Source organism: Eutrigla gurnardus (assembly GCF_963514095.1).
Source record: "Eutrigla gurnardus genome assembly, chromosome: 8".
Lineage (NCBI taxonomy): Eukaryota > Metazoa > Chordata > Actinopteri > Perciformes > Triglidae > Eutrigla > Eutrigla gurnardus.
Genome location: NC_139922.1, coordinates 18,547,509 through 18,570,060, shown reverse-complemented (window position 1 = coordinate 18,570,060; position 22,552 = coordinate 18,547,509). Strand labels below are relative to the sequence as shown.

Here is a 22,552-nt window from a genome sequence, read left to right as displayed (position 1 = left end):
ATTGTGCATACCAAGCAGACTGTTACGGGGTCTTTTTAATTACAAAGAGTTAGGGTTAGTTAATTAATTTACTCCCTGTTGATGGGAAGCTTTGTTTGCTATTTTGTCTCTTTTTATTTTGTATTTGGTTGTTGTTTGTTTGTTTTTGTGTTTTTGTGCTGCTGTTTTGATTTGTTTTGTCTTGTGATTTGTGTGTACTGGTAGTACATGTTGGAATAACAGTGTATGTTAATAGTACATTTAATGTATTTATAAATATGCATTGGCCCTGACATGTTCTGTTGTTTCAAAATAGTACAAATATTTGAAAGCAAAAATACACAAAAGGGTGCAAGTCAAAACTGAGCCTGGTCAAGCCTGCAGTCTCACCCAAGTCTGCAAAGCTGCCCGGGGAATCCTGTGGAGGTGGTTTCAGGTAGGCTGTCTCCAATGTGAAACTCCACCTTGGCTGGGATCAGGTACTGGTGGGCCAGCAGCTGCAATTTCCTCACCCTACTTCTCTCGACCAGCTGTAGGGTGATGTGCTGAGGGTAGGAGCACTGCCTGCAGAATATTCGTTTACCACAATGTAGAGTTTCATTAAGAAGGTAGAACAAATTAATGAAAAAAAAACAATGTTTGTGTTGATTTTGCAGGTTAGGATGATGTAAAGCTGCCACGAATGAATGTGACATGTGTTTTCTAAAGAAAAGCACTGCGTTAATGTACCTGCCGGATCTCCAGCCGTTGACTGTGGGTGCATGGACCATGAGCTCCTTGGCATTAAAGTTGCCCTCATGACTTGAAGAGTTGACTACAATGAATCCTATCTTCCCGGGCATCCCTCTGATGGACACTGATAGAACACAAATAAAAATACATTTTTAAAATAGTATCTAACTGATATTTAATATCAGAAAGTGCAAAGAAATTAAATTTGACAAAATGACAATGATGAATGTAAAGATGATGTTATAGCGAATTCAACAATTTTTTTATATCTAGGCCTACATAGCACCAAGTCCTGTTAAAGACTGAAAACTGGCATTTAAGTTCAGTCCAGTTTCTATCTTTTGATAGCTTCAAATTGCCATATTTACCAATATTAGGCTGTGTTTTATATACGCTGCGTTGTGTATGGGTGATTGTGTTCAACATTTGAGGCTTCTTTTTCTGAATGAAAGAAAACGGTTTTGTAGAAACAAAAGTAAATGAAAAAATGTATAGTTTAAGTATCAAACGCAGGTATTGTATCAACACTTACTAGTTTTAAGAAATACTCGAAACAAATTTTGTCTTTCAGTCCATAACTTCAACAATAAAATCATATTGCCAACATTTGGCTTGGTGGCAATGCTACATCGTACTTCAGTCATCGTGTGTGTTAGATCTTCAAGCAAGAGGCTTAAAGATTTGTTGAAGGGTTTAGCGTTACGTATCACAGCAGACAAGAAATATAAACCGGGCGGTTTACTGCATGGAGCTTGGCGTATGGTTCTCTTCGGGTAAATTAAACTAGCCAGGATAGAGCAGCCCTTCTTGTTGACTTGAACGTGTTGGGCGAGGAGCATTAACGCTAGCTAACTGTTAAATACTCCACCAGCCAACACAGCTAAAGTTGGTCTTAGAGTAGCTAAAGGTATTTCGACCGGCTAAAATCCCCAAAATGTCCTGACAGCTGTCCTTAGTCAGGTCCTATATTTTTCTGGTATACATGTTATAATAAATACAAGTTTTCCCGCGTGTATTATAAAGATATCTTACCACAAACATCGCCGTAATGTTGACAGCTCTTAGTCCCATCTCATCTCCATAACCACCGCTGACAACAACCAGCGCGGTCATGCGCAGTAGTGGGATTGTCGTCGTTCGCAATGGATTGTCGTCAATGTAGTTTTTGGATCTTAACCGTTATTTATAAAAAGCCGAGACACACCTCTGGTTGTATTGTGCGTCTACGCCCGTTTTGAGACAACGACCACGGCGATAAACATTCAAAATACATATTTTGTGCCTTTTCACAACTTCTTCCTGATTCCCAAGTGGAGCAGAGCGTCATGCCCGTTACTACAGGAAGTAGACATTTTGTCTCCAAAATAAAGGCATAGCATGTAGCGGTTTATTCCGTAGACACGTTAGCTCTTACAATATCGCTTTTAATCTAAAGGAGCAAGCAAATGTGAGATTCGCGATACAAATATTGCACAAAATGCCACAATTAACAAGAAATGCACCGACCCTACTGAGAACCCACGAGTCTGTATTCATTGAAGTTTCCAAATTAGTACTCATACATTCTTGATTACGCGTTGCTAACAATTATTTGCTACATTGAGACAGACCTACATTTATATCATCCACAAACCTGTATATCAAAAACACTCATTTATTTTGAAATGTTACAGCGGGCGTCACGCATTGTATTGTTTCCGTGAACCTGACGTCTGGTAGCTAGCAGTAAGCATGGGTGACATGGAGGAATGGCCAGAAATAGAGAAAGCAGCGACAGAGAAGAGACGTGAACTGGTTTTCCAGGGTCCGGGAATCGACAAGAGGATTTCCTCCAACGGGGGACTCTCCTCGGCCATTTATTCCCTCACACTGCTGAATTATCTGGAAGTTAGCCAGTGCCCAAGTTTGACAGAGATCCATGAGGGCATCCAACGTCTGACGAACCTCCAGAGCCTCATCCTGTGCAGGAACAAGCTCGCCAACGTCCCGAATGTCGTGGGTCAGCTCAAGTCCCTGAAGGTCCTTGACCTTTCAGTGAACAACCTTAGTGTTTTACCAGAGGGAATCACACAGTTAAAGGAGCTAACCACTCTCAACGTGAGCTGTAACAGCCTGGAAGTCCTGCCGGAGGGACTCAGCCAGTGCACCAAGCTCTCCACCATCAACGTATCCAAGAATCGCATCACCGGCTTTCCCGCTGATTTCTACTCCGAGAAACTGGATCTGCTCAGCACACTGGTCGCCTCCGACAACTCCATCGGACGTCTGTGTGGAGATGTTCACAAGCTAGCGGCACTAAAGGTGGGCCGGACTTCATTAACCGATCTGTTGTTCAAGCAGCTCTTGTTTAGGCGTCGAGGCATCTTTTAAGTGGCGATTTTCTGTACGAAAAGTTGCTTTTGCGTGGTTGAAGTGTACACCGAAATTAAAAGAAGCTGCCACTTTGTTTGGTGTATATCTGAACATATAGCTAACCAGGTTGCAAATTTGTTAAGAGGCAATGTAGCAACAAAATGTCCGATTTTTAAACGGAGTTCGGTGGGGACGCTCCACACTGGCAAACATGCAACTTTGCCAGCTTAAATGCAGTGTACTCTTGACTGCTTTTTCTTGACATATCACTTAAAACTTTTACAGGCATCTGATGCTCTTTTCCAGAGTGCCAAACTCAACGTATGCACTTTGTCTTGTCCTCTTTGTGTCTGTCTTCCCAGGTCCTGGACCTCTCCAACAACAAGCTGAGCGAGATCCCCTCTGATCTGAGCAACTGCCCCAAGCTAAAGGAGATCAACTTCAAAGGCAACAAGTTGAGCGACAAACGCCTGGAGAAGATGGTCAACGGCTGCCAGACCAAGTCCATCCTCGACTACCTCAGAGGGAAAGGAAGACAGGGAGAGGATGGAGTTGACGCGGATCGGAAGGCGGACAAGGGGAAAAACAAGCGGGGAAAGAAGAAGGAGAAGGTGGCAGATGAGCAGGATGAGGTGGAGGAGCTGAACAAGATGGTGGTGAGGGTCCTCCATGTTTCGGAAACTCCAACAGCACTCCAAGTTACCGTGGGCGCAGAGGTGAAAGACGTTCGACCGTACTTGGTGTGCTGCGTGGTGAGAGGCATGGACCTCAAGCGCGGGAACGCTCTCAAACGTTTTCTGATGGCTCAGGTAAGGACAGACGCCTCACGAGGTAGAGTTGGAGCATCACAGCTGATAAAAACGTTGTGGTGCGGTCATTAAAAAGACTCAGTTGTCATTTTTTTCCAGACGAAGCTTCATGACGACTTGTGTGGTAAAAGGACCACTGCAACCATTGCAACTCATGATGTGCAGCTTCTCAAAGCTCCCCTGGTGTATGACGTCAAACCACCTGCCCAGCTGAAGGTATGCTAATGCAGATCGGTTGGCTCAGCGTTTTTCAGCTGTCAACCCCATTCTTGTGCCGGTCTGCTGTGTGGTCCATTGTAATGCTAAATTCCACAATGTTTTCTGTCAAAGGTGGTGCCGCTGGGTCGGAAGGAGATGACAGCCGTCGAGTTGATAAGACAGCTTCAGCTGGAGGCCGACGAGCTGAGGAAGCAGAAGAAGAGGCAGAACGTCACCGGCCTCCACAAGTGAGTGCGACCTGTGGCTCTTCTGTACCACACGAGCTCTGCTGGGGAAAGGGGTTTTGAAGAAGCCTAATTAGTCAACTGCAGGCTGGAGCCGAGGGAGAAAAAATGTTTGTGTTGAAAATAAACTTGTATAACAAACACTTAATATTATAGGTTGTATCAGCGATTCTGGGCCGAAACATAAATGATCACATTCATCTGTTTTTACCTCACGATCCGCTAGCTGCCCGCCCCATAAGCAGGCCGTCAAAAAAACGCGTCTCTCTAGGCAGCCTAGGCTTCGAGATCCCACACAAAAACAAATGGTACTACGAACACCTCAAAAGCAAAATAAACAGTGTTCCAACCAATCACGTTCATGAAAATGCGCGTCCATGATCATTTTCAAAACACGGGAGGGAGGGGCTAGCTGGCTCTGTTTGTTTTGGATCTCGCAACGGAAGTGAGGGCAACCAGAATCGCTGATACAACCTTTAAAGCAGCATACCAGACATCTGTACAACTCGGTTGCTGGGATGTTTGAACACATGAGGGCAGTATAAGTGTGTCGGACCACAGCTTTAGTCTGATTTATTTCTACCGCCACATTGAATGAGCAATGAACTGTTAACAAATTATAAGGCATCACAAGCGTAAGTCCTACATGACAAGAACAGGAAACAAAGCTCAGTGTCACACACATCAAATGAAATGCAAATCAATAAATGTCTGATGTGCCTGTCAGTTGACAGACCCAATGGAGTTAAATCTTGTGGGGTTTTTTTTATTTGTCATCATTTTCATTTGTTTGTTTGTTTTTTTAGATACCTGCAACTTCTGCAGGGTAAAGCAATGTATCCCTGCCTAGTGGATGCAGAAGGACATGTGATCTCATTCCCGCCTATTACCAACAGTGAGAAAACCAAGGTGTGTGCATGTCTATTTTCTTTCTTGTTTCATACGGTGGAAATTATATTCACAGAGAAAACAGAGAAACCACTGCCACACTCACACTGTCCTATCACACCCCACAGTTTGTCTCGGTCTTCCCATGGTATAATAGAAATAGTTACATGATCGATTGTGTTTTACAGATCAAGAAGACGACCAAAGAGTTGTTCTTGGAGGTGACGAGTGCAGCCAGCCTGCAGACCTGCAAAGATGTTATGGATGCTCTGATTATAGTAAGCGTCACTTTTTCCTCTCTATTTTCTGGCATTAACTCATAAATCAATCATGAGTCACATTTGGGTTTTAATCGGCAAAGATCTGGCCTTTGCTTCCATGACATCATCTTTCTCTCAGTGAGTCTGGGTCTCAAGATAGCATGAGACTGCTAAGAGTTTTCATCAAATTTTTTAATGAAATGCGCCAAAGAAAATGGAAATTAACTTAGAAATGAATAATTTCTGTTTCTTTACAGCAATCATTTTTTAAAAAAGGTGCAAAATGCATGTCTATCATTGAGGGATTGCCTCCACAGTGTGAACCTAAGGGGGGGGGGGGATTTACTCAACTATATCTTTACACAGCTAATCATTTTAGAACCTTAAGTCCATCTCATAAATGCACAACAAATCACGTATGGACATTTAAAATGCATTTCCTGTCTCAACACAGAAAATGGCAGAGTTGAACAAGTTCACTGCGGAGCATCGGGAGGAGGCGGGGTCAGATGGGGAAGGGGACGACCCACAAGAGCCGGCTGCCGGCAGTGAGACCTCCAGTGAACTGATTGTGCAGCAGGTCCGCACAGTGGACCACGATGGGAACCTGAAGGTCGTCTACCCGTCAAAAACTGACCTCTCCAAAGACATCGGCAACTTGACCATCATTTGGTAGTTGTTGCTCTAGATATCCTAATTTGGACACATTTACACGCTACATGAAGTAATTTTGACAGATTGACATTGTGGGGCATTAAGTTTAAGGTTTGATAAAATGCAACTAAATGACAGCTGATAAAAATCTGATCCCATAGGCTTCTTTGTGCGATTGCCCTTTGACAAATGTTAACATTTCTGATTTAATATACGGATTTTTGAACCAAGTGGAGAAATGTTGATAAATCCATTTTGTTGCTTCTTAAAGGCATTTCAATATGACAAACCACATGTCCAAATAGCCTTATTTTTGCTTTATTTACAGACAAAACAAGTTGTCTGTCGGTAAAATTTTGTTCAATGACTTTAACTTGGACCAGCATTTTCCCTTTAAGCAGCAGCAGCAAATCATGTTCAATTTAGGCTGAATAAAATGTACTCCTGTTTTCATTCATTGTATTTCATATTAATTTTATTTCATTCGTTAAGCTTCTTAATAACCTGTATTGGACGAACCATATATTAGCATAGGTTATTGCTATGGAAGCATGAATGGAACAACCCCAGGATCTGTAAAAAAAAAAAAAAAAAAATGTGTTTGAGAAACAATTAAAGGACCTGAGCATCGATATGTTTATATATATATATATCTGCATCATGCCATTTCCCCCACCCCATATAGTACATCACACGTTTTGCTGCTAAATGGGCTTTTAAGATACTTACATTCACATATGTAGGCCATCTCCAGGTACTTGTAAGTTCCAGCACAAGGATTCCCGAACACTGAGTTGCTCACTGGGAAAGTACAGCTGTTTTCCCCATTACATCTGTGGATGCAGAGTGACATGAGTGAAAACAGGCTTTCATGAAACCAGGAGCATCTTTGATCCATTTGGATGTTTAGCTTTTCCTTGAAGTGAAACAACCAAATGGACTTCCAAGAATTCCAGTTCATTTGGACTTATCCATCCGTGACAAATCAGACATATTTTCTTAAAATCTTCAGTTCATATTTAGCAAAAGGTTGTGCAGCTGTACCTCTCAGCAACGACGCTGGTGGAGTTTGAGCAGTCGTTATTTTGAACCTGACTCGTGGGCCGTTTGAAAGAGCAGGTGGTTCGGTCGAGGCGTCCGTAGTGAGCACCGAACACAAATATAATCTGTGCTACATCTGTCAAAAGGAACAATTGGCAAGGTGGAGAAGACAGAAATGTGGTTAAGATTTAGAAGAGGTTGGATGTATTGAACATGTAATTATGTTTATCACATTAATCCACCAGAAAAAGAAGAGAAAATATATATATTACCACACTGGAGGTGTGCCAAAGAGTTTTCACATGTTACAAGGTGAACTGTCAAAGTAACATGAATAAATCATATTAGACAATGTAAAACGTGCAGTCTTCCTTCATTATTCACAGTTTCATGCAGACATGTGACTGACTTGCTGGGGCGCAGGTGTAGGTGGTGTCCAGGTATTTGAAGGTGCCACCGCAGGGATTGGATGTAGCGACAGTGTTTATGTTCAGTTCACACTCCTTCCTACCATCACACCTATGGGTGGACAGGGTAAACATTTATATACATATTCAGTGTGTGTGTATGTGTGTGTGTGTTGTGAGGTGTCCAAGCAACCGTTTGCCCACAGACTGAGGCTGGGTGAGATAATTGACATCCAGTACGATCATTCACAGCTGCTCCGTACCTGGCAATAGGACACAGGTGATCACCATCTCACTAATCACATCACCCTCTGTAAAGCACAGTTTCTCCCCAGCCTCAGGTGGTCTGACGACTCCAGCACAGGAGGAAAGTGGAGGGAGCTCGGAGAGCGGAGAAATACTGGAAGTCTTGGAATCGGCCACCCAGCGATATAGGGAAGTGGATAATTCTCTTTTCACCTCTCAACCCCTCTCCAGCGGCACAAGGCCTGTCAGAAGAAGGGCCCATCACAGAGAGAATGAAGTACCCCGGACCGGGAAGAGTTTACGTTGGACTTTGGCCCCCCAACCTTATTAAATAAAGACTCTTTTTGTTGTGCACCGTTACCAACTGTGTCACTGGTGTTCTGTTCCGACCCCCGTGTACCCCACCTAGGCCAGGGTTCCCACACAGAGCTCTATATTGCCAAACGTATACGCTCACCTGCCTTGACTCGCATATGAACTTAAGTGACATCCTATTCTTAATCCATAGGGTTTAATGTGACGTAGGGGGTGTTTAGCTCAGGAGGTAGAGCGTTGGACTGGCAACCGCAAGATTGCCGGTGCGATCCCCGGCTCCTCCTAGCTGAGTGCCTGGTGTCCCTGAGCAAGACACCTCACCCCAACCACGCCCTGTGTGGTTGACTCCGCCGTTGGTGTGTGAATGTGTGAGTGAATGTCATTCCTGTAAAGCGCTTTGGAGAAAAGCGCTATATAAATGAGGCCATTTGCCATTTTACGTCGGTCCAGCTGTTGCAGCTTCAACTCTTCTGGGAAGGCTTTCCCCAAGGTCTTCCAGAAGCGTATTCGTGAGGTCACACACTGAGTCTCCGCTTACATCCCAAAGGCTTTCTATCGGTTTGAGGTCAGGCCAGTCAAGTTCATCCACTCGCATCCATGTCTTTATGGACCTTGCTTTGTGCACTGGTGCACAGTCACGTTGGAACAGGAAGGGGCCATCCCCAAACTGTTCCACAAAGTTAGGAGCATGGAATTGTCCAACATCTCTTGGTTCCTTTCACTGGAACTAAGGGGCCAAGCCCAGCTCCTGAAAAACCACCCCACACCATAATCCCCCTCCACCAAACTTTGCATGTGGCACAATGCAGTCAGACAAGTACCGTTCTCCCAGCAACTGCCAAACCCAGACTTGTCCATCAGATTGCCAGATGGAGAAGCGTGATTCGTCCCTACAGAGAACGCGTCTCCACTGCTCTAGAGTCCAGTGGCGGCGTGCTTTACACCACTGCATCCAACGCTTTGCATTGCACTTGCTGATGTATGGCTTGGATGCAGTTGCTTGGCCATGGAAACCAGTCCATGAAGCTCTCTACACTGTTCTTGAGCTAATCTGAAGGCCACATGAAGTTTGGAGGTCTGTAGCAATTGACTATGCAGAAAGTTTGCGACCTCTGTGCACTATGTGCCTCAGCGTCTGCTGACCCCACTCCGTCATTTTACATGGTCTACCACTTCTTGGCTGAGTTGCTGTCATTCCCAATCGCTTCCACTTTGTTATAATCCCACTGACAGTTGACTGTGGAATATTTAGGAGTGTGGAAATGTCATGAATTGACTTGGCATCCTATCACAGTAATTCACTGAGCTCCTGAGAGCGCCCCATTCTTTCACAAATGTTTGTAGAAATAGTTTGGATGCCTAGGTGCTCGCTTTTATACGCCTGTGGCCATGGAAGTGACTGAAACACCTGATTTAAATTATTTAGATGGGTGAATACTTTTGGCAACACACATATGTATATATATATATACACACACACACACACACGGAAACACACACACACTGTTCAATTATTGTACATGTAATGTGTACCTGCTCTTGAGGAGTTCCAATGTTCCGCTTAGAGAGCACTGTGTATTGGCAAGCTGTCTCCGAGGTCTTCCTGCACTGCAGGTCACATTGTCTGCACGTCCGTACAGCGCTGTCTGCACCTTGATCACTCCGTAATCTGTTACACACCAAAGGAGAAATTAAGAAACAGCTCCTAAACAAATCACTTAATTATATTTATTTGCAGGTGAATAATAAATATAATATTCTGACGGTGGATACACAAAGAGTTAGGTCATACCACATCTCAGGGTCTGGACATTCCTGCGATTCCCACAGGTGATAGTTCTCTCTGTGAAAACAACTAAACAAAAGATATGCAATCATAAGTTGTTCAGGTTCAAGCCACATGCTGTATGTAGAAAATACATTTCATATTCACTCAGATATTTACCTGCTGTCATGAGCGAACATGCTGCTGCCAGCACTGGAAAAGAAATATCACTGTGTCAGCCAATCAGCACTACAAGTACAATTTTGGGGTTTGTCTCTGTAACGAAACATATTTACAATCAATTATTGTTCCCCGTTGTGGGTCAGTTGTGTACTCACACAGTGTGGCTCTGAGTCCGAAGCGGAGCATGGTTGTAGAAGATCTGGTCTGAGGTCTGATGGTTGCATCTATTCTGCCGGGACAAGATCTGTCTTCTTCTTATATAGAGAACAGAACAGGTCAATCTTGCACAACTGGCTGTGTGAGGGCATTCTTTTAAAAAATGCAACACTGATGAATGAGGGGGGGGGGGGGGGGGGGGGGGGGAATCTACATTTGCTTCCTTTTGATGACATGTATATATAGACAGGGCCCAATTTTTATGTCATGTGCTTATGTGACTATTTAGTCTTCCTAATGTATGTCTACTCGCCTCATAGGACCTTAATGATAAATACAAATTTACTTGGGTCTTCATCAGTTGCTCTTTTTTTTACAATAACATTAACTAGATTCCTGCGAACACGCATACAAATGAATTGTTGCATTGTTTTTTTTTTCTGGGATCTTTTATGAACAGTGGAGACATTCTCTGGCGTGAAGAATCACGCTTCTCCATCTGGCAATCTGATGGACGAATCTGGGTTTGGTGGTTGCCAGGACAACGGTACTTGTCTGACTGCATTGTGCCACATGTAAAGTTTGGTGGAGGGGGATTATGGCCTGGGGTTGTTTTTCAGGAGTTGGGCGTGGCCCCTTAGTTCCAGTGAAAGGAACTCTGAATGCTTCAGCAAACCAAGAGATGTTGGACAATTCCATGCTCCCAACTTTGTGGAACAGTTTGGGGACGGCCCCTTCCTGTTCCAACATGACTGTGCACCAGTGCACAAAGCAAGGTCCATAAAGACATGGAGGAGAGAGTCTGGTGTGGATGAACTTGACTGGCCTGCACAGAGTCCTGACCTCAACCTGATAGAATACCTTTGGGATGAATTACAATGGAGACAGGCCTCCAACATCAGTGTGTGACCTCACAAATACGCTTCTAGAAGAATGGTCAACAATTCCAACAAACACTCCTAAACCTTGTGGAAAGCCTTCCCAGAAGAGTTTAAGCTGTTATAGCTGCAAAGGGTGGACCGACGTCATCTTAAACCCTAATGTCTACAATTTGAAAGGTTTGAAAAAAGCACCACCCCACACACACACACCCCTCCCCTCCGAGCTCGTATCGTTCGTTCTCCCCTCGCAGTCTCCCACCTCCCTCTTATTTTACGAAAGTTACAAACAGAAAGTTACAATTATTTTCTCTCCGTACCCGCCCACGTCACATCACCTGTCCGGGCCACATTCCACTAGAACACATTCACAGTTGTCACTCAGAGATGGGCGAGTGTCGACGTATGTATCTACGGGGCTTTAGTCAAAACCAAAACATCAAGGAAGGCTGAGGAATAGTCACACACTTATAATAATAATAATAATAATAATAATAATAATAATAATAATAATAATAATAATAATAATAAACTAATAGTATAAAGGCTCAGCACTGTGTGTTAGTGCTTAAACTCCTCAATCCCATTTAGTATGTCAACATTTGCATCAGTACCAGCAGTTTGTTAGAAATGTTAGAATGTGATTTTGGTTCTGAAAATTCACCAAATTGATGCATCTATTCAAAATGTTCTTATATATATATATATATATATATATATATATATATATATATATATATATATATATATAAAACAACCCACAAACATAATCAGCTTTTTCATGATCAGCACCAGCCCGTTGGTGCTGCTAAAATAAAGCTCAGCACTGTTGTGGAGAAAACGTGTCAGGAAAGTGGTGACTGTCTGTGACAACAGCACAAACCTTTGCCATCTGGCCGACCGCCAACACCCACACACACTCAGATATTTACCTGCAAACCTGCAATTTGTATATGTATGTCAGCACAAACCTGTAAAGTACCAAATGTTTGTGTTTTGGTAATGCTGGATAACGTAGGAGGCGGAGTTACATCCTATTCGGGATCTGAAGGCTATCTGCAGTTTGCGACCGCATTCTCATTTGTTCAAATATCGGTGGAAATCAGAGTCAGAATATTTTAGAAACCCCTCTGGAAATTGTACAGCTGCAGTTGCTACATAAGAGAAAGAGAAGAAAGAAAGACTCAAATATAATAATAATATTTTTGGGCATTATTTTATACTTTATAGTTTTTGACAGTTGTACTGTAATGTGTATCTGGGTTTTTTTTTATGTCTGCCTCTTAAAACACACTGTAGGGTAATTGCTTGTTTTGATAAGGTCTATATAAATAACCTATTTTATTGTCGTTATTATGATTATTATTAATATTATCAACCACATGATGTTTGTTAACAGACTGAACTTTTACTGCACAACATGAGACTAACAGCCCACGATCTAGCGATACATATTAGACTCACACAGGAAATTTGCATTTTCTACTAAACGTGGTGTTTGTTTGTTGTCAAAACTAAGAGCCAATCAGCTCGTAGATGAGGTGAGAACTCTAAAAACTGCGGCCACCGTGATTGTTGCCCATGTGTGCATGACGACAGAGCAAGTCGGGATCAAGTCGGACACAAAACTAACCGGCATGCATTGTGCGGCGTTTGCAGGCGATCGATTCAGCTCAGGCCTGGCTCATCTCGAACGAGCCTATTGCCCCTGAGTGGCCCTCACCCCTGCTTGATTCCCTACAGGTGTGCAGAATCAGAGCAGAGCTATCAGCTGCAACTCATCCACAATCAAACTCCTTTAAAGTGGCAGTCCGTAACATTTTCATCTATTTAATTGTCTTTTAAGTTACCATCTATCAAAGAGTGAGTTAAAAACAATGGTGATTGGTCACATGACCCACTAATTGTTGCTTTGCCCAGAAATAGGATCTCAGTGTCTGTAGCAACATTCCCGCACAAAATTCAAAATGAGTGATGCTATTTACGTCAGTCAGCATAGGTTGGTCTTATGGCTGGGCGATTTTTTCGATTTAATTGATTAATTTGCATTTTTCATTTCCTAAGGTTTGTGAAATGGCTGAACCACGAAATCGCGATTTGAACACACTCCGCAGATTTGTTTTGCCTTCAGGGACTCTGAAGTAGCCGACTCTCACTTTCCAGAATGCGCGCAAAAGTCAGCCACATACAATCACATTCACCGCCCCCGACAGACCTACCATCAAAATATCCACAAACTCAACGTCCTTTTACTAATTAACGAGAATACTTCCCAAAGTTTGCATCTCCGTTTACTGCTTCTTGGCGCAATGCTATCTCTCCTGTCTCTTGCCTCTCGTCTTCCCGCCTCTCGTCTTAAGTCCCGCCCCTCCCAGGCTCTTCCTTTCCCGCGGCCAATCACAACAGGTAACACTGATAAAGAATAAAGGCACAATCTCTATTTTTCCACAGTTTACCTTAGTGTTTCAATCATTTACAAAAAAAAATACTCTTTATTTCACCAAATTACTTTACTTCAGCTATCTTACGGATTTATTACTGCACTTATTTAGGAACTCATTTATTTGAATCCCTGCCAACTGGTTTGCCTAGACTACTTGGTAATGTAATTTATTATTAATAAAGGAAATATGTATTTTGCCTTTGTCTTTTTAGTATGTTTAAAGGAAAACAGAAAAAAAAATCGAGGATTAAATCAAAAATTATCCATTAGTTTGAAAAAAAATTCTGATTTTATTTTTGGGCCAAATCGCCCGGCCCTACCTGGACCCCTTCACGCTCCATTCCCCTTGGACTCACCCTGGATTCATCCCCTCTGCCCTGGCTCAAACCTCGGTCCATGGCTCCTCAGCTCCATCCATTCACTATTAAACCTTTGTCTTCGCCTCTGTGACTGCATCTGGGTTCACTTGACTTTAAGCAACATAACATAACTTTCATAGGGAAAGTGAGACCTCCAGTGAACTGCAGCAGGTCCGCACAGTGGACCAAGATGGGAACCTGAAGGTCATCGACCCACCGAAAACCGACCTCTCCAAAGACATCTTGACCATCATTTGGTAGTTGTTACTCTAGATATCCTAAATTTGGACACATTCACACGCTACATGAAGTAATTTTGACAGATTGTGGGACATTAAGTTTAAGGTTTGATAACAACTAAATGACAGCTGATAAAAATGTGATTGCATAGGCTTCTTTGTGCGATTGCCCTTGACGAATGTTAACATTTCTGATTTAATATACAGATTTTTGAACCACATGGAGTAATGTTGATGAATCAATTTTATTGCTTCCCACTCCCCCAGAATGCAGCAGTGAGTGCTCAAGCACATGATCAGTAAGTAAGAATTGACAGAAAGGCAGGCCATCCAATTATTTTCTCTGACCTGAATTTTTTGATTGGACAGGGTTTTTACAGTCCTGCCACAGCCACAGATAGGATTTTTTTATTTATTTTTATGTCAGAGCATTTCATTTATTCATTGCAATGAGTATGTTACGAGGATATCAAACAATATAACAGAAAGTGTTTCTGAATAGAATCACCTACTCAAGCTTTAATAAAATGTATTCCTGTTTTCATTCATTGTATATCATATTCATTTTAATTCATGCATGTTTAACTTCATATCAACCTGTATTTGACGAACTAGTCCATATTGGTATAATTCCTAATTATTATTATCAGTTGTTTCTTTTTTCCCTACAGCCAATGAACAAAATGTCAATTCTATTTCATTAATGTATGGATAGTTTTATGAAGTTATGAATGAAGTTTTATGAAGTTTCAGTATATTAGCAACTCTTTGGAAACATGGATGGAAAGGCCCCAGGAGCTGCAAAAAAAAAGGAAAATATGTATATGAGAAACAATTAAAGCAACATATATATATATATATATATATATTATGTGTGTGTGTGTGTGTGTGTGTGTGTATGTGTGAATGGAGATGCCAAATGGAGATACTTACATGCACATATGTAGGCCATCTCCATGTACTTGTAAGTTCCAGCACAGGGATCCGTGAACACCGAGTTGGTCACTGGGAAAGTACAGCTGTTTTGCCAATTACATCTGAGGATGCAGAGTGACATGAGTGAAAACAGGCTTTCATGCAACTTGGACCATCTTTGATACATTTGGTTGTTTCTCTTCTCCTTGCAAGAATTCCAGTTCATTTGGACTTATCCATCCGTGACAAATTGGACATATTTTCTCAAAATCTTAATTTGTTCCTCATATTTAGCAAAAGGTTGTGCAGCTGTACCTCTCAGCAACAATGGTAGTGGAGTCAGTTGAGCAGTCGTTATTTAGAACCTGAGACGTGGGCCGTTTGAAAGAGCAGGTGGTCTGGTCAAGGCGTCCAAAGCGAGCAGCGAACACAAATATAACCTTTCCTACATCTGTCAAAAGAGAAGGAACAATCAGCAAGGTGGAGAAGACAGAAATGTGGTTAAGATTTAGAGAGGTTGGATGCATTGAATATGTATTTATGTTTATCACATTAATCCAAAAAGAAGAGAAAATATATATATTACCACACTGGAGGGATGCCAAAGAGTTTTCACATGCTACAAGGTGAACTGTCAAAGTAACATGAATAAATCATATTAGACACAATGTAAAACATGCAGTCTTCCTTCATTAATATGGTTTCATGCAGACATGTGACTGACCTGCTGGGACGCAGGTGTAGGTGGTCTCCAGGTATTTGAAGGTTCCAGGGCAGGGATCGGATGTAGCGACAGTGTTTATGTTTAGTTCACACTCCTTCCTACCATCACACCTGTAGGTGAACACATTTTGGGTAGACATCCCAGGTGAACAGTGTAAACCTATATACATAAATCTATATACATATACTGTATACCCTACGTACACACACACACACACACACACACACACACACACACACACACACACACACACACAGTATATATACACTAGAGTTGGGCCGATTTCATGTAAAAGTCAAAGTCATGTAAATATGCAAGACGAGCAAAAGTTCAACTTTCACAGTTGTTTTGAAGCCTTGAGTTAATTCAGATTTCCGACACATGCTTTTTCAGAAGAGAGGTAAAGGTTTGAACATAAACCGGCCCAAGCCGAATATATTCACTGTTCTATTCTTGTACATGTAATGTGTACCTGCTCTTGAGGAGTTCCAATGTTCCGCTTAGAGAGCACTGTGTATTGGTAAGCTGTCCTTGAGGTTTTCCTGCACTGCAGGTCACTGTGTCTGCACGTCCGTACAGCGCTGTCTGCACCTTGATCACTCCGTAATCTGTTACACACCAAAGGAGAAATTAGGAAACGGGACAAATCACTTTATAATAATTGTATTTATTTGTATGTGAGTAATACATTCTCACGGTGGATACATAAAGACTTCAAAGGGTTAGGTCATACCACATCTCAGGTTCTGGACATTCTTGGCGCTCTCACAGGTGATAGCCCTCTCTATGGAAACAACTAGATATGCAAGCACAAGTTGTTCAGGTTCAAGCCACATGCTGTATGTAGAAAATATATTTCACATTCACTCAGATATTTACCTGCTGTCATGAGCGAACATGCTACTGCCAGCACTGGAAAAGAAATATCACTGTGTCATAAACTTAAAGTCTCTTTTTTTCATGATGTTAATCTTGTGATATTTTTGGGGTAAATGTATATCCATATATTATGTTTGAAAGTGGAACAGTACTCCTCCCTCCTTCACTGGGTTTATGTATAAATACTTTAAATCACTGAAATTCTTTCAAAAAGTAAATGTAAAAAATGTTCACATAATTTCTCAATCCTTTCTTTTTTTAAGGCATCTTACCATTTTCTCTTTTTTCACTTAACATTTACAATTTTATGTAAACTTTATCTGCACCTTTGCTGTTTGCTGATTTGAAATAATTAAAAATACATATTATTATATCGTCTAAATATTGCTATCTTCTCTATTGTCCCATTTTATTGGAGAGAAGGCCTACATTTCAAAAACTATAACTCACACCAAAGCAATTTAAATCGATAAACACCACTACAAGTAAGATTTTGGGGTTTGTCCCTGTAACGAAACATATTTACAATCAATTATTGTTCCCGTTGTGGGTCAGTTGTGTACTCACACAGTGTGGCTCTGAGTCCGAAGTGGAGCATGGTTGTAGAAGATCTGGTCTGAGGTGAATATTGGGCCTGATGGTTGCATCTATTCTGCCGAGACAAGAACTGTCTTCTTCTTATATAGAGAACAGAACAAGTCGATCTTGTACAACTAGAACATATAGCTGTGTGAGCACACAATTAAAGCCATCATTTATACCTAATTAAAATGCAACACTGATGAATGAGGAAGAACATTTCTTGTGTATAAAGACAGGGTTCAACAGTTGACAGCTTGCTCTTATATTACACTAACATTATCTAGATTCCTGCAAACATCAGTGTTGCATTTTAATTAGGTATAAATTATGGCTTTAATTGTGTTCTCACACAGCTATATGTTCTAGTTGTACAAGATCGAAATGTTCTGTTCTCTATGAGCCTATGTATGTACAACGCTCTACCTCCTGAGCTAAACCCTCCCTACGTCATATTAAACCCTATGGATTAAGAATAGGATGTCACTTAAGTTCATATGCGAGTCAAGGCAGGTGAGCGTATACGTTTGGCAATATAGAGCTCTGTGTGGGAACCCTGGCCTAGGTGGGGTACACGGGGGTCGGAACAGAACACCAGCGACACAGTTGGTAACGGTGCACAACAAAAAGAGTCTTTATTTAATAAGGTTGGGAGACGGGGGTGGGGCCAAAGTCCAACATAAACTCTTCCCGGTCCGGGGTACTTCATTCTCTCTGTGATGGGTCCTTCTTCCGACAGGCCTTGTGCCGCTGGAGAGGGGTTGAGAGGTGAAAAGAGAATTATCCACTTCCCTATATCGGTGGGTGGCCGATTCCAAGACTTCCAGTATTTCTCCGCTCTCCGAGCTCCCTCCACTTTCCTCCTGCGCTGGAGTCGTCAGACCACCTGAGGCTGGGGAGAAACTGTGCTTTACAGAGGGTGATGTGATTAGTGAGATGGTGATCACCTGTGTCCTATTGCCAGGTACGGAGCAGCTGTGAATGATCGTACTGGATGTCAATTATCTCACCCAGCCTCAGTCTGTGGGCAAACGGTTGCTTGGACACCTCACAACACACACACACACACACACTGAATATGTATATAAATGTTTACCCTGTCAATAAACATAGTACTCATTGCTTGTTTGTATGTACTGGCACTTACTTTAGTATTTAGCAATTTGTATCTTGGCACCTATCTCTGTTGGATACCAGCTATGGGTTAACCTCGTAATTTGAAAGTTATTCTTGTGAAATCCTTACTGATCGCGATATACTGTTGTACTTTCTTCCGACAAATGTACTTGATATAATTAATGGTAAATGGCCTCATTTATATAGCGCTTTTCTCCAAAGCGCTTTACAGGAATGACATTCACCCATCCACGCACACATTCACACATCGACGGCGGAGTCAACCACGCAGGGCGACAGCCAGCTCGTCAGGAGCAATTGGGGTGAGGTGTCTTGCTCAGGGACACCAGGCACTCAGCTAGGAGGAGCCAGGGATCGAACTGGCAATCTTGCGGTTGCCAGCCAAATGCTCTACCTCCTGAGCTAAACCCCCCCCCCCCCTTGTAATCATAAGTCGCTTTGAATAAAAGTGTCTGCTAAATGCCCTACATTTAAATGTAAATGTAATTTTAATAAACACCACAGGTGCAAACCAAGCATAATTATATTTTAGGCATACGCTCATAATAAACATACCATTTTGCGGTATGGTGCGTTGATGATGCAGTTTCACTCTGTTTGCACTCTATCCTTCAACATCTGGAGTTAAAATCTACATATGTCCGTGTCCTCTTTGTGGACTTTAGCTCTGCATTCAACACCATTGTTCCTGTAAAGCTTATTGACACTCTACAGGAACTTGGTGTTAGAACATCACTCTGTAAATGGATTTTCAACATTCTATATAATAGGAAGCAGATGGTTAAAATGGGTGACCATGTCTCACAGCCTAAGTTTCTGAACACTGGCGCCCCTCAGGGCTGCGTCCTCTCCCCACTTCTGTACTCTTTAGACACAAAATTCTGTCAATCACACACTAGTTCAGTCTTGCTGTTGAAGTTTGCAGACGATACCTCTGTTGTTGGTCTCATTACTAGCGGAGATGAGTCTGACTACCGCAGGGAAGTGGAGGGGCTGGTGAAATGGTGTGAAAGCTTTAATTTGATACTCAACATCTCAAAAAACAAAGAACTGGTAGTGGATTTTAGAAGGTCCCCCATTCCCCTCTCTACGCTCTCCATTAATGGGGAGGAGGTGGAGAGGGTCACTTCCTTCCAGTTCCTTGGGACCACAATCCATGAATCTCTATCATGGGAGCTCAACACTAATATTAAGATCAGTAAAGCCCACCAGCCAAAGTTTAGAGTCAGCCGAGTTGCCATGACCCACTTTTATAGGTCTACTATTGAAAGCGTGTTCACTTTTTCCATGCTTGTCTGGTTCGGTCACACAACCGCTCAGGACAAAACTAGGCTGGAAAGAGTAGTACGCAGAGCATCAAAAATCATAGGCTGTAGTCTCCCTTCACTTTCTTCACTTTTCTCCACCAGAATAATTAGGAAGGCTAAAAACATCATAGCAGATCACTCTCACCCTGCTCACCACCTCTTTAACCTTCTCCCATCAGGAAGAAGATACAGGAGCATTAAGACCTCCACATCACGGTTCAGAGACAGCACTTACCCTCTGGCTATCAGAAATCTGAACTTGCACTGAAAGATATGTTAATAGCACTTTAACAACTGTATGCACTACGCACTCTCTGTCTACGGTTTTACTGTCTGTTGGGTATGGTCTATTGTTCTACTGTCTGCTTGGTATTGTTTATTGTCTGTTGTTTGTTGTACATTGTCTGTTCTCTGTACTTATGATGTCTGTCCTTCATGTTACTTTTGTTTGTGAGTTGTGCCAAGACAAATTCCTATCAACATGGCAATACATTTATTGAATTGAATTGAATTGAATTTTAAAGTAGGTGCACTGCACACTTTTCAGGTATAAGGCTGGTCCTGTAGTGCCACTGGTCCTGCCTTCACACTATCTTGAGCACACAAATTAACTTATTTGGCCACAAATGAAATAAAACAAGGGAACTAATTAATTTAAATGGGGCCACAAATGAATTAAAATGTGTTCATGATTTGTATCTCATGGCTTGTTGACAGAATGTATCAGTAAATAGAACACCACAAACCAGATTAACCAGTATAACATAAAAGGCACATACATACATATATAATCAAGGATCCTCATACCAGACACACACGCATACAGAGCCGAGGTGACCAGTGGGACTGATGGTTGGTTCAGACACACAGTATTTATTCATTTGGATCACCAGTCTACATCTATTGTGAGAAACAAACCTGAAACTGACTCCAGTGGCATTCAGCTGGCTACAATTTCCAAAATGAGCAATATGACAGAAAGTGTTTCTGAATAGAATCACCTACTCAACCTTTAAACAGCAGCAGCAAATCATTTTCAACCTGTATTTAACAAACTATTCCATATGGGTATAATTACTAATCATTATTAGTTGTTTCTTTTGCTCAACAGCAGAGATCTTCAACAGGGGGTCTGGGACCCCTAGGGGGCCCGTGGAGTTGCTGCATGGGGTCCCCGAAATAATTTGACCAAAACATTTCTTCCAAAAATCCAAATATGAAACTAGAACTGCCAATATAGAATTAAAATATGTTCTATAAATATATCTGTCAACAATTATTTTAATGGTTTAGCATTGGATACATACATCATTACAAATTACTTTTATACATGGCTCGATAGGCTGCATTACATTTTATTATTGGCAACACAATTTTATACAATATGTAATAGGGGGTCCCCTCCACCGTGTCACTATCAGCAAAAAGGTCCTTAGCCTGAAAAACATTCAAGACCTCTGCTCTACAGCTAATGAACAAAATGCCAAATGGATTATTAATGGATGGATAGGTATATGACTGAACTTTCAGTATGTTAGCAAAGGTTATTGCTATGGATGCGTGAATGGAATGACCCCAGGATCTGCAACAACAACAAAAAAAGGAAAATATGTATTTGAGAAACAATTAATGTAACTGAACATAGATGGGTTTTTTTCTTTTTTTTTAATCAGAGCTGTGAAATGTCTATATTTTCCATAGCAGTTGGCTGTTGGTGCCATATTATTATTCCTCAATTCCACACAGCTGTCAGAGGTCCAACAACACTGTTTTCGATATGCATTGCCCCAAACCCATCCGTGGTCCTGAATTTCAGCTGTCTAAAATTTGCTCAAATGAGCTCTCCTGAGAACAGGCTGTTTCCGTGCCTGCACCTTTAAATGCTAATGAGCTCCGTCTGTCATCGCCTACTTGGAGAGCGACGAAGAGGATGTCGCTAGTGCTAGCATGCGCCAATGTTTACGTGGATGTATCGCTATGGCTGGCCTATGTGGCTCAGGTGAAGTTGCTGGGTCCCGTATGGTTGGGACAGATCCTTTTATGAGGGTCAGTATCGAGGCAAAGCCAGCTTTATACTGACCCTCGTTACTGAAGCATGTCTTCTGTAGCTGGGACAGAATATCAGCACATGTTGATTTGTACTACCAACAACAGAGCAATCTGCGCGTCTAGCTCTGTGCAACGACATTGTGAAACACCGCTATCTCACTGCTGTCTCACCGCAGGACACAAACTTCACCTCGGTGATGAACCCCCCCCTCTTGGATATCGCCCATCATCGCGCAGAGGAATTTGGCCTATGCAAATGACTCCCTCCGTTACGTAACGACTGGAGCTGGATCTGATCAGCCCGTAGGAGCGCAGTTGTACCAGTGGGGGGGGGGGGGGGGGGGGGGGGGGGGGTCGCTTATTTTCCTCATTCTGGGAGTTGGCAGGCTCAGGGAGGACCAGTATAGGTGTAGAGACCAGAGAAAACGTGTTTTACATAATATGGGACCTTTAAACACAATGTGGATATATCTCTGCATCATGCCATTTTCCCCACCCCATATACAGTATATCACACGTTTGGCTGTTTGTCAGAGCGAATAAAGCCAGATAGGCTTTTAAGATACTTACATTCACATATGTAGGCCATCTCCAGGTACTTGTAAGTTCCAACACAGGGATCCGTGAACACCGAGTTGCTCACTGGGAAAGTACAGCTGTTTTCCCCCGTTACATCTGTGGGTGGATGCAGAGTGACATGAGTGAAAACAGGCTTTCATGCAACTTGGACCATCTTTGATACATTTGGTTGTTTTCTCTTCTCCTTGCAAGAATTCCAGTTCATTTGGACTTATCCATCCGTGAGACAAATTT

At 42.2% G+C, this 22,552-nt stretch overlaps 3 protein-coding genes and 1 long non-coding RNA gene across 8 annotated transcripts in view; 1 reads left to right on the top strand and 3 right to left on the bottom strand.

The window, feature by feature from the left end:
- Window positions 1–1,876, bottom strand: part of cep104 (centrosomal protein 104) — a 35,055-nt gene extending 33,179 nt beyond the window's left edge. The window contains exons 1-3 of the mRNA XM_084014640.1: window positions 1,744–1,876; window positions 709–835; window positions 370–543 (exon numbers count right to left, since the gene is read on the bottom strand). Coding sequence (XP_083870766.1) covers window positions 370–543; window positions 709–821 — 287 coding nt within the window. The 5' untranslated portion in view covers window positions 822–835; window positions 1,744–1,876. The remainder of the gene's footprint in view (window positions 1–369; window positions 544–708; window positions 836–1,743) is intronic.
- A 540-nt stretch (window positions 1,877–2,416) lies between these two features.
- lrrc47 (leucine rich repeat containing 47) lies at window positions 2,417–6,145 on the top strand. The gene is made up of 7 exons (XM_084015257.1): window positions 2,417–3,012; window positions 3,426–3,872; window positions 3,972–4,088; window positions 4,203–4,318; window positions 5,122–5,224; window positions 5,392–5,481; window positions 5,918–6,145. Exons 1-7 carry the CDS (start codon window positions 2,443–2,445, stop codon window positions 6,137–6,139), a joined length of 1,665 nt encoding a protein of 554 aa, XP_083871383.1. The 5' UTR covers window positions 2,417–2,442; the 3' UTR covers window positions 6,140–6,145.
- Window positions 6,146–6,626: 481 nt separating this feature from the next.
- Window positions 6,627–17,314, bottom strand: LOC311017103 (L-rhamnose-binding lectin SML-like). Of its 5 annotated transcripts, none has more exons than XM_084015259.1 (9): window positions 17,235–17,314; window positions 16,668–16,700; window positions 16,522–16,584; window positions 16,261–16,396; window positions 15,789–15,898; window positions 15,651–15,695; window positions 7,162–7,294; window positions 6,847–6,950; window positions 6,627–6,690 (listed from the first exon to the last, which is right to left on the bottom strand). In XM_084015259.1, the coding sequence occupies exons 1-9, from the start codon at window positions 17,263–17,265 to the stop codon at window positions 6,659–6,661; spliced, it is 687 nt and encodes a 228-aa protein (XP_083871385.1). In that variant the 5' UTR covers window positions 17,266–17,314; the 3' UTR covers window positions 6,627–6,658. The 5 variants fall into 5 exon arrangements, with proteins under 5 accessions (XP_083871385.1, XP_083871386.1, XP_083871387.1 ...); XM_084015260.1 differs by lacking the exon at window positions 15,651–15,695 and adding an exon at window positions 7,431–7,475; XM_084015261.1 differs by lacking the exons at window positions 15,651–15,695; window positions 15,789–15,898; window positions 16,261–16,396 and adding exons at window positions 7,431–7,475; window positions 7,568–7,677; window positions 9,660–9,795.
- A 3,507-nt stretch (window positions 17,315–20,821) lies between these two features.
- On the bottom strand, window positions 20,822–22,406 carry LOC311017106. Its single transcript, XR_014597588.1, has 2 exons — window positions 22,310–22,406; window positions 20,822–21,272 (listed from the first exon to the last, which is right to left on the bottom strand). It is a non-coding gene; the product is annotated as an uncharacterized lncRNA (long non-coding RNA).
- Window positions 22,407–22,552: the final 146 nt, after the last annotated feature.